The sequence below is a fragment of the Gastrolobium bilobum genome, unplaced genomic scaffold (assembly GCF_033153095.1).
Source record: "Gastrolobium bilobum isolate Gb01-03AN ecotype WA unplaced genomic scaffold, APGP_CSIRO_Gbil_v1 utg4635, whole genome shotgun sequence".
NCBI lineage: Eukaryota > Viridiplantae > Streptophyta > Magnoliopsida > Fabales > Fabaceae > Gastrolobium > Gastrolobium bilobum.
In genome coordinates this window covers 249,111-262,126 of record NW_026897744.1, presented here as the reverse complement: position 1 = coordinate 262,126, position 13,016 = coordinate 249,111, and the positions used below count along the sequence as shown (strand labels likewise).

The following is a 13,016-nucleotide window of genomic DNA, read 5'->3' as shown; positions in this document are numbered from 1 at the left end:
TTGTGAAGAAAGATGGCCATTGAGTTGTGTTCTTAAACTTTAATATTGTATGTTTAGATTTACGCTTTCGTAGTATCTCACGTGAACGTTTTTAGAAATGTTTTCATAAAAGGTTTTGGAAAAAGTTTACTCGTGTTTTTGTAAAACATTTTATTATTCTTTTAAAATAAAGTATTCCGCTGTGTATGTCAAATATCATGTATGTTAACAACCGGAGTACTACGGGATGTTATAACTTACACTGGTGTGAAATGATCCCGACCCTATATATATATATATATATATATATATATATAGGGAAATCAGTTTGTCATGTTGTAGGAATGAGTTTTTGGTCCTGCAACCATTTTTTTAACCGTGTACTCTCTCGGGAGTACATAGTTACAATATTAAAGTTGTTGACGTGAAGGAGAGAGAAAAAACAACTTTAATATTTTAAGTATGTACTCCCATGAATACAAAGTTAAAAATCATTACAGGATATCCTGTAACAGGACATCCGATGTGCCGATATATATAGGGGTCAGGATCATTTTACACAGTGTAAGTTACACTCTCAATCTTGTCCATTGATCCCACTTAGGGGTGTGCATGGAGCGGTTCATAATCGGTTTTAACAAAAATCGAACCGAACCGGTTTTTAACGGTTTGGTTTTCAAACCGAACCAGTTTTTTTCTTTTAAAACCGGTTTTCAATTTTCTAAACCGGTTTGAAACCGATTCCAAAACCGATTTATGGTTTATAACCGGTTTTGATTCAAAACCAGTTTTAAACCAAAACCGGTTATGAACCATAAATTGGTTTTTGATGATTATGCTATTTTTATAAGTAGTTCACCAACTATTTCTTGCAAGAATCTTCATTGTTTTGGAACTCTCCGGACGAAATGATTCTTATAGAAATTGTTTCACGTTATTTTGAGAGTGATTGTTAAAAGAACAGTTGAATTATTTTAAAATTATAAAAAAATTGCTCTTCGTCGAACCTTAGCATTAAAATGTCAAAACTACATAAATAGGAATCATTTTTAAATGTGGCATTATTAGAAAAGTCTCAAATACCGACAAAATTTATCGACGAAAAATATTTCGTCGAACATAGTGACAATTTTTTTGATGAAAATCACATTACGTTGAAAATAGAGACGAAACAAGAATTGGCCAAAATAACTGACATAAATATTTTTCAGAAATAAATCCAGTCAAAATTCTTGATAGAATCTAAATTCTGTTGAAACTTTCAACGGTAATATTTTTGTCAAAATTTTCAAGGAAAAATATTTCAATCAAAATTTTTTGACAAAAAACAATTACGTAAAAAATTTTGCCGGAAAATATTTTTATCAAATTTTTTTACGAAAAACATTTTCACAAAATTTTCAATATAACACATTTCCACAGAAAATTTTCGAAGAAAAATATTTCGGTAAAAATTTAAGATGAAAAAACTTTTTGTAAAAAAATTTGACAGAAAATTTTTTCTGTCAAAATTCTTTACGAAATCTAAATTTCGTTAAAATATTTCCATCAAAATAATTGACAAAAAACATATTCGTCGAAATTTTCGACGAAGAATATTTCCTTCAAAATTTGTAATGACAAATATTTCTGTAAAATTTTTGACGGAAAAAAATTCGTCAAAATTCTTTACAGAATCTAAATTCCGTCAAAAGTTTTCGACAAAAATATTTTCATCATACATTTTCGACAAAATACATTTGGGAAAAGTGTTTGTCATTTTAAATGACATATCACTCTATCCTTTTAAGAGAGAGACAGACACATAAATTTTTTTTATTTAAATTTTAAATAAAAAAAACCACTCACTTTCTCTCTCCCATGATTTCCATTTTTCTGTGTCTATCTCTCTCCTAAAATGACATAACTTATATCATTTAAAATGACAAACACCAAATCCAATATATTTTCATTGAAAATTTTCAACAGAAAATATTTCCAGCAAAATTTTCAACAAAAAACATTTCTATCATAATTTTCAATGGAACAAATTTCTGTCAAAAAATTTCGATGAAAAATATTTCTGTAAAAAAATTTGACAAAATTATTTTGTAAAAAATTTTGACAGAAGTTTTATCGAATAAAATTTCATCGGACAAAATTATTTATTTACTTGAGCTGCTTAATTTTTTTGCTAGTTTATTGTTTAAAAGTTTGAGTCAATTGACTGATACAATAGGCATAATAAAAGATAATACTTACTTGTTCTTTAATTGTAGAGTAGTTTGGTTATACATAACTATGGATAACCAATTATTTTTATGGTTTGGTAAATAACCAGTTTATAAACTAAAATGTAATTTCATATTAAACCGATTTTTAAAAATAACCGATTTTTAAAATATGGAGCGGTTTGGTTATGGATCGGTTTGGTTCTTTTGGACATTTTGAACACCCCTAATCCCACTTAGATCTAAGGGCTCTAATTTTTTAGTAACGTGAGCCCTTGGATACAAGTGGATCAATGGTCAAAATTGAGTGTAAGACTTCTAACTCTTACACCGATGTAAGAATATTCTTTCCCTACATATATATATATATATATATATATATATATATATATATATATATATATATGGAAAAAAAACATTTCTCGAGCTGCTTGAGATAAGTTTATCTCTTGCGTCCCAAAACTACGTCATTTTGTTTATTTATTTCCTTTTATTAAATGATTCACCTTTGAATGATTATGATTCTCTTTTTCTCTCTCTCCTTTTATTACCATTGATCCATCTTTGTACGGTTATGATTTAGTAGCCGGAGATAACTTTATCTCCGGCAGCTTGAGAAATAATACGCCCTATATATATATATATATATATATATATATATATATATATATGGGACATGATCCGTTTATAAACTTTTTTGAATTTTTTAACAATTTTCACTGTATTCTCCCGGGAGAATATAGTGTAGTTTGTATTCTCCCGGGAGAATATAGTGTAATTTGTAAGAGTTTTTAAATAAAAAAATTTATAAATATAACCTGCCCATATATATATATATATATATATATATATATATATATATATATATATATTGGATTCTAAAACATATAATACACGTATTCTTCATCAGACAACATATCCGGTTGAATCGATCAAACAAGTGTTATTAAATCGATGAGAACTGGCCGGGTTCAACTAGTAACCGATGAACTGGTGACACAACCAATTTGACTGAATCAACAAATAAGCCTTGTAATAGACACGGTGAAAACTGATTCGACTAAGGCAGTTTTTGACGAAAAATAGTGACCAAGTCAGTTTTCTTTAAATTGATTGAACAGGTGGGTCACGCAATTTTTTTTTTTTTTTTAAAAAAAACAAAATAGTGAAATGCTATGTTTTTACACCATTACCAGCAACCTAAATCCCTAAATTGCAACACAGGTATATGTATATACTTAAGTATGTGAATATTTTTATGAAATTTTGAGTTTAAAATATAAATTTGTATATATTTATTCAGGTCAATTTGTATATAAATTTGTATAAATTTGTATATAAATTTGTATATAAATTTATATTTGTATATAAATTTGTTGAACCAATAATCCATTAAATCGATATCCCAACCAAATCGATAAATAAACACTGGTTAGTCAAAGTTAAAAAATCAAAAGTATATATTATTCACTTGCTAAACCATTAGTGTACTTTTTCTAAACGAAAAATAACAACCCGCTGATAAAAACATTGAAATCTGGATGTGGTTATACAAACTTACAATAAGCAAATTAAACTGAATTTATTTGCTAAAACAAACAAGCTTATTACTGGTTGTGCCAATCCTTAATCTTTAAGCCACTTCACAAACCTGTTGAAATTCTCTGAAGACATACTTCCTTCTGCTGTGCTCATTACGTTTTCCTTTAACTTCAGAGACCTTGATCTTATTTTCTCATCACTAACAAGTCGGTCCACTTTTGTTTTAATCTCCCACCGTGACACGAATCTATTTTCATCTGAGTCAAATCCAAGTCCAACCTTTAACTCAACACAAATGTATTTTTTGTTAAAAAATTGGTCACAAAAATATGGCCAGCATAGGAAGGGCACCCCATTAGACAAACCTTCCATGGTTGAATTCCAACCACAATGGCTAACAAAACAAGCTATGGCAGGGTGGCTTAGCACCTTTTGTTGTGGAGCCCATGAAACTATCTTACCTTTACGACCTATGAATTCATTTGGGTATGTTATGTTATTGGTACAATTGGAATCTTGACGCACAACCCAAAGAAAAGGTCTATTTGTAAGGTCTAGTCCAAGTGCTAGTTCTTTGAATTGGTTTTGATCCAAAAGATTAAAACTACCAAATGCAACATACAAAACAGAGTGACGAGGTTGCTGATCAAGCCAATCCATGCAGGACAAATCTTCTTCCCAGAACTGTCCAATTGATCTTGCATTTACACTTTTATTGTCATAACTTCTCAGCAATGGACCAACTGGTAGGAGCTTCGGAACAAAGGACAATACCTCATGTTCAAGTTCAAATGTAGTGTTGCAAAGCCACCACTCTGTCAAATTTGTAATTTCTACGATCTCCGTACTAACTTTAATTAATTTTTTAAAAATTATTGAGCCAGCTATAGCTTTCCATGGAACGGATCCTGTGTCCATCATAGGAATAGTTGGTGATATCCGAAATGTGTTTTTAGTGATTGGTAATCCTGCAGCGAGAAAAAATTAAAACAAGCTGTAAAATAAAGTGAAAAATAAAATAATAGAAACTATTTATTCGTTCGAAAGTTTACAAGCATGTTAGCTCAATTTAATTCTCATTCTGCATGCGTAACTAATTCCAACTAAAATGTTTTGTAAACGAAATATAAGCAGTATACACATAAATAAAACTATAAGCAAATGCATGAAGTGATGTTGGGTAACGGTGATTAAAATTAGTTCTATTAGCATATTCGTTATCACCCCAAATTATAATCTAATAGATCAACCAGAATATGAGCAGAGTGACTTGTTAGTGATGTAATTAATAGAACCAAACAAAACTGGTTATTGAAGTATGATATTATTACATACCATCAGAAACTATGATCCCTTTATCAATAAGTGTGGGGATGTTGCAGTGAAAGGCAAATATAGCTGCTGATGCAGGCCAGAAGGCTGCTCCTTTGATTCCCAACTTGTTCCCAACATTCAAAGCCCATCCCATATTCAAATCTGCAACTATACAGATGATTCTATCCTCACCATTCAAATGAATTTCCTCTATGAGCTTCTGAAGCATTGAAGGCATGGAGATTAGTATAGCATCACTTAGCTTATTAAAATCTCTTCTGTCATCCTCAGGTCTTAAACCATCCGGGATTGACACCAACTTTAACAGTGATTCATCAAGTCTTTCTTTCTGCTCTACCATGGAACTCACCACTCGCTTGTGGTTGAAGTCTGTGTTCACAAAATAGACTTTGCATCCATGCTCAACCAAATTTTGTGAGAAGTTCATCATGGGATTGACATGTCCTTGAGCTGGATATGGTAAAACTAGCACGCTTGGAATGATCATTTTGTATTTGTGTTTCTGTTGATTCAGAGACTCTAATCTTTATAGTAACCAACTCCGTTCAACCATTTTATCCAAAAGCTTATTATAAATGATTTTATATTATATCTTTTTAAGACGGCCTGACACACGCAAGAGTTCTTGGGCTTAAAGTGGACATGGCATCGAACTCATACTGTGTTAGTCTTAATTTCACTAGAAATTGGGTGTGGCAAAGTCAAACTCGTGACCTATGTTACTGAGATTTTGATAATAAACAATGTTGCGACTTCGGCAAGTTCACCGATCATATAAGTAATATAGTGAAAAAGAGTAGGGTTGTCATTCCCACGAAGACTGATTTACCAAGTAAAATAGTGAAAAATAGTGGAGTCCATCGTCCAAGTAATGATTTAAATTAATTAAAACTGAATTTTAAAAACAATCTTTTTAGTTTTAAATATTAAGAAACAAGAACAGTTAAGAACAAAGAACAGTTTAATACTTCAATTAATAACGAGCGTAGCTAGGGATTCTACTTCCTCAATGGTTTCCCAACGAGTCTAATCTTTCCTACAATTAACATTCAAGATCAATTACCGATGATTCTTTCTAAGCTAACTAAACTCTCAATCCCTTGGTGATTTTAGTTCTTTACTTTAGTCCAAAGCCCTAACCCCTTAGAGCCTTTTTCTAGAGTAAGCATTAAGGTCAAGAATCATAAGTCGTAGAACTTGTATGCCTATGCCTAGAACATACAAACTCTAGCAATTAACCAAACAGAATCAAGAAAGTAATATTCTTATTGACATGCAAGATTCTAATGCCCATTCAAGATTGGCCAGATCATAAACGAGACTAGGAATTAAAAATAGATTAATTGCATAATTGAAACATTAAAAACATTTATAGGAAAGATTAAACAGCGTTAAGAAACCCATTGGTTCTGTTTCGCCCTAACTACATAAAGGAAATTAGCCCAACATTTTCATAGAAATTAAAGCAAAAGATGAAAAGTAAAGAGAGTTCATGATAAAACTTGATTAATGATGCTCAATGGTGAAGCCTTGATGGTATCCTCCTTCTTCTCCTCTTCAAAAGCTCTTCCTTTTGCTCCCCCAAGAAGTCTCTGGCTGCAGATAATGAATGGAATAACCATAGGCCTCCATTTAGGACGCTGCTCACTTTGTTGCTCGCTCGTTCGAACAAACTCGCGAGGTAATTCTATCAGCTCGCTCAATTGCTCGCTCATTCTAGAAAACTATACAATAATATTGGTTTTTCTTTAATTCTTCTTGAATTTCATATCTTCCAACTTCAATAATTTTTCGTAATTATAATTTATCATATTAAACCTGAAATTAACACAAAAAGAAGTCAAAATCATATTCAAATATTAAAACTCTAATTATTTTACATTTAATTAATTTACACTACGTTCTTGACCAATTTTAACAATTTTTACATATCTTTGATTCTAGAAACAGTGTCTTTGACTCTTATCAAACACCATCTCACCCGAAAGCTAAAAGATGTTAGGTGAAGGCATTTTATATAATATTTTCATAACAACTGTAAATCAATTAATTAACTCTAAAGCTTACGATATAGGGAGGATAACCTGGGATTTGGCACAGGATGATCTTGGATTCCTTTAAAAGTGTTGCATAACAATATAAAAACTTTTGGGCATGTTTATTTATTTATTTTTTCAATTGATATATTTTTCATTCCTTTGCAGGCACACTCTCATGCCTGTCCGCACGCACGCTGCCCATCTGCAAGTGCGGTCAACATTGCAAACACTAATATTCATTCATCCACAAGCTTATAATATTGAATCAGACAACAAGAAAATTCCAAATTTCAGGGATACTTACCTCATAAGTTCTCACCTTAATTGATCCAAACTAACCTTGTCAATTATATTAGTTATTATATTTCACCTTTTCTTTTTTAAATAAGAGTTTTGCGCGCATCTGCAAGGAATCAAGAAACGGAAAATTTTCTGATAAAAGGTCTTAGGGATGGCCATGGGGAATAAAATATTTTTTTTTTATTTTTGCAAAATATAAATCAGTGTGTATTTATTTTGATTAACTTTAAAAAATATACATACTTTGTTATAAAACAATATATTAGTGAAATTCCTTTAAAATTTTATTTTGTATATATATATATATATACACACACACACACGAAAGTTATACTTACAACCTAATTTCGTATACAACTTCTTACAACAATATCTTAACCATTGATTTCCCTCAATAAGCGGTTATTATTTTCACAAATCAAACTCATTAATTATTTATTAATTCGCACTAAATGATAACCGTTAGTTGGCGGAAATCAATGGTTAAGATATGGTTGTAAAAGGTTATAACCAAAAATAGGTTGTAAGTATAATCTTCCTTATATATATATCCCCGTGAAATTGTTAGCAGAGTAATGAGAGATACAAGAGAGTATTGTTATGAATTCATATATGAGACTCATTTATTACCAGGCCCAATAAAGGGCGATCCAAATATAAATATGAAATAATTAAAGGAGGATATCCATCAAAGATATCCTAAAATGACAGCTTTAAATATGGGCATGGGCTGCTAGAAGAGGCACAAAGGGTCAAGAATCTAATAACCACAGATAAACTCTATAAATACGAGGTAAAGCTTATAGATATGATTATTCTCTCTCTTATTGTTATGTTGTCATTGTGCACACACACCATGTTTATTCTTTGTTATTCTTTGTGCACACTGATCTGTTAAACTCAAGGCTATCTAACTTATAGATACCTTAGAGAGCACCTAGATCCAAAAGTAACTTACTAACCTGTTGAGCTAGACATCTCTATCTCCGGGATAAAACAAGTATGTTATTCTACATCTAATGTGGCAATTTGAGTTAATGGGTTATGTTTTAATTAATAGAAATACAACATGAATAGTTATTTGCGTCAAAATTCTGCACACTAACACGATTTGTTTACTTTTAGTTCACAAGTTGACGTGATCTGAAATGAATAACATGTAATTTTATTTTTTGAATGAAAATTATTTAAATAACCTTAATAATTACGTAATTATATAATTATTTAGTTTAAACTGATCGACGCGAACATGAATACTTTTAACACAAACTTGATATGAGTTTTTCATGTCACTTTAATTTTTGGTTGACATGAATACGAATACAGGTTGACACAAACATGGAAAATATGTGTCGAGTTCGAGTTATGTTGAAAATTGTCACCCTTAATTTATTTTGATATCCTCCTCCATTTGCCCCTCGTGGCTCATAGGTAACAAGGTATATGAGTTAGGCGACGTATAAACAGCTTATGATCTGACTCAATATATTCAATAAAATAGAATAATACGGTGTTCAATGTAACATCCTGTATATATCCGGTTTGTTATCATATCATCGTATTAAGCAACGCTTAATTTAAAAATGCGGAATATCTTTTTCTGTTCAACTATGACGTCATTATCATTAGCCAAGTTGAATTACTTAATTCATTTCATAAAACATCACCTGTATGTAAATTGCAAAAGACAACTAACTGAAATACCTCATTATTTTGACTTGAAACTCGTTTTACAAGTCCTACATAATAATTTAGGGATATTCATGCACTTATTTTAATTTTCCGGGATACTTCACCGGTACGCATTTATACCGGGTAGCAGAACCAGTATCTACATTTTTCGTCAGAAAAGCGACTTTCAGCATTATTAATCATTTACCATAATTATCTAAGCCTCATAATAATTATTAAGGTCAATTATGGAATTATTTCCTATTTTCACATGATTAATTAATTAATTACTTTAATTAACGGTGCAGGTTCTTACAGAAGACTCCATGAGAGGCTTGATAGAGCTTGTTCTAATGAAGCTTGGAACATTGCCTGGCCTAACAGGTATGTGTCTCATCTTCCTTTCTACAACTCTGATCATAGGCCTATCCTCTTATGTAATGGTGGGCACTCTATTCCTATGGAGCATACTTGAAACTTTAAATTCATGGCAGCTTGGCTAACTGGCAAGAGATTCAGTGAGCTGGTTAGAAGGAGTTGGGATAATAATAGGAGTTGGATAGTTGCTAGGAAGAAGTTTGAGACTGATGTTAAAATACGGCACCATGATGTGTTCAAGGAGAAAATTAAATTGAAAAATAGACTTTATTCTCGTTTGAATGGTCTTGATTCTTATAAATATGGGAGATATGATCATAACACTGAATTGCTGCAAAAGGAGCTTTGGAGGGAACTTCACTCTATCCTTATTTAAGAAGAACTGACGTTGTTTCAGAGATCCCGTAACCAATGGTTGAAATATAGGGATAAAAACTCTAAATTTTTCCATGCCTCAACAGTAGCTAGGAGAAGGCACAACAGAATTGTGACTCTGAAAGATGAGCAGGGTAATTGGATAGCTGATACTGATATGCTGGTTAATATGGCTATTTCTTTTTACCAAGATTTGTTCAGAGCTGAGGGAGAAAGGGAGGGGAAGTTTTGACAAGTACAGAGAAGAGAAGTCTGGCCATTGCTCCGTCTAAGGAGGAAATAAAAAGGACAGTTTTCATGATGGGGAAGTTTAAAGCCCCTGGCCCTGATGGCTTGAGTGTCATCTTCTTTCAGAGTCAATGAGATATCATTGGAGAATCTGTTTGCAATCTGATTGAGGATACCTTCTATAATCCTGTGAAGGTGAGGGATATAAATGGAACTTTGACTTGTTTAATCCCCAAAAAAGAGATTCCAAAAAGTATGAAGGATTTTAGGCCCATAAGTTTGTGTAATGTGGTCTATAAAATCATTTCAAAAATCATTACTGGAAGACTGAAAAGTTTGCTGCCGAGGATTGTGTCCCCTAATCAATGCAGTTTCATCAAAGGAAGGCAAGGTAATGATAATATTATCATAGTGCAGGAGGTTATTCATTCTATGAGAACCAAAAAGGGTATTAAGGGGTGGATGATGATAAAGGTTGATTGAGAAAAGGCCTATGATAGACTGGACTGGAATTTTGTTCTTGAAACTTTGAAAGACATTGGCCTGCCTGATTCTCTGTGTCAGTTAATCTCTAAGTGTATTTCTACTACTTCCATGAGCCTTCTGTGGAATGGGGTGGTCACTAAGAGAATATCCTGAGAGAGGCATCAGGCAAGGGGACCCTATTTCCCCTCTTCTTTTTGTTCTTTGCATGGAGAAATTTTACCAACTTATTCAGATGGTTGTTGATACTAAAGCCTGGAAACCTATTTTATTAAGGAAAAAGGCTCCCCTATTTCTAATCTCCTTTTTTCAGATGATATTATCCTGTGTGCTGAAGCCAGCTTGGAGCAAGCCAATGTGATCAATCAGGTGTTGAGGATCTTTGCTGATGCTTCATGTAACACCCCGTGTATATCCGGAATATTAACATTACATCGTAATAAGCGGTGATTAATTAAAATTGCGGAATATTCTTTTTCTTTTCAATTATGACGTCATTAAACTTAGCCAAGTTGATTACTTAATCAATTTCATAAAATATCACATGTATGTAAATTGCAATAAGACATCTACTGAAATTACTCAATATATAAATAAAGTGTGTATCTAAATCACGGCATTACATCTCGTAATCCGGACAATATCCTGATACATTATTACAACTCCCAACAGACTCAAGACATAAACAATACTAGGTGTCATGGACAATCCTCATGCTCACCAAATAAACAGCGTAAACAACAAGTTTCAACATAAAACTCCATAAACATAAACTAAAGCTATAAACATATAACCAGCATGCAAATCCAGCATCCAACATGTCAGCATAAATAACAGCAAATCTAACTCAGCTCCGACCTCCTGCCGCCTGAGGTTTCAACATTACCTGAACCTGAAATAAGCGCCTCAAACGTGGGGTGAGATCTCTAAACTAGAAATCTCAGTAAGACAAGGGGTCCTCAAGGATCTTCCACCCCAAGCTCACTTCCATGTGCAATATAAGTTCTAAAAGCATTTATATCATTATCAGTTCCAAAACTATGTAGTGCAACAGATATCTATGGCATATGTGTTTATCACTATCTACTGGCCAGAGAAATGTAGGAATACGTCTATACCTACATGTAGTACAAGGAACACCGCTTGCACCTCACCCACAGCCTCACCCTATTGTATGTTCTACATACTCAGGCTTACCGTATAGGTGGAACACCTCCATGCATATCAACAAAGCACTAACATACAATAGCTCAACAGTATTTCCAAAACATCAAAAGCATGTAACACAGCATGCATATACCATACCCCCATGGGACATGGTGGAACCACAACATGGCTAAACCGAGGACACGAAAACTTACCTTGCAAGCTAACTATCCAAGCCAAGAGTCCACACTAGCTCAAAGCCCGCAAACAGTACAATCACAATCTGTTTATACAGTAAGTAATCATCAATAACCATCTATCAAGGTTACATTAAGTGATTAAGGCTTTCCATCTCATTATAAGTCATTTTACGCATTTTCTGCCGGAGGTATTCGAATACTCCTCGATGAGTATTCGAATACTCCCTGTCTCCAGAAAGTATTCGATTACTTTCATTTAAGTATTCGCACACTACCAAGTATCCGAATACTTTTCCCCCAGTATTCGAATACCACAGTATTAGAATACCAAACCCCACTGTATTCAAATACTTTCCAGTATTCGAATACTTCTTCAAAGGTATCCGAATACTTTTCTTCCCAGAAAAGTATTCCCATACTCCTACAAGGAGTATTCGACTACCAGATTAAAACTACCATTGCAACTCTTTACCAAATACTCTAAGATTTTACTATATTAAACTAGACATCTCAAGATTTCCAAATACATATCTTATGCCTCAATCGGAGTTGTATAACTCCGGTTATGATTTTTGCAAAGTTCCTACAACAAGCTGAATTTCCAGCAATAGGGTCTCGACTTCAAACATACACTGAGAGAAATACACTTATCCAATGGATCTGAAAATTTACAGGTTTGTATCCCTATGTGTTATCTTCATATAGGTCCAAACCTCACTCAATTTAGAGCTCTGTAGCTCAAGATATTACAATTTTACTAAACTAGGTCGCTGTTGACTCGCGAAGTATTCGATTACTGCATTTTTCCAGAAAAGTATTCGAATACTGCCCGAAAAGTATTCGAATACTTCTTTGACAGAATGCAGAAAACTGAGTTTTAAAGGTAAAATCGACCTCTATTGATCCAAACTCGATCTGGAGTCCAAGAACTCCTTAAACAGATGTTTATTAACATGCTATGAACCCAGAAACACATTCATTTTATCAAATGGTTCAAGTTACGATTTTTAATTGCTTAAACAAGCTTAAAACATCAAAATGACAAGAGTTATGATCAAGTATACCTCTAATGCACCACAACTCCGAAAATGAGGCACACAAGGGGTCCTCTACACAGCACATAGGTTCTG

The 13,016-nt window shown here is 32.8% G+C and overlaps 1 protein-coding gene across 1 annotated transcript; it reads right to left on the bottom strand.

Annotated features, from left to right (window-relative positions):
* Nucleotides 1-3,815: 3,815 nt before the first annotated feature.
* LOC133309741 (UDP-glycosyltransferase 83A1-like) lies at nucleotides 3,816-5,591 on the bottom strand. The gene is made up of 2 exons (XM_061510542.1): nucleotides 5,067-5,591; nucleotides 3,816-4,699 (listed from the first exon to the last, which is right to left on the bottom strand). The coding sequence occupies exons 1-2, from the start codon at nucleotides 5,551-5,553 to the stop codon at nucleotides 3,816-3,818; spliced, it is 1,371 nt and encodes a 456-aa protein (XP_061366526.1). The 5' UTR covers nucleotides 5,554-5,591.
* Nucleotides 5,592-13,016: the final 7,425 nt, after the last annotated feature.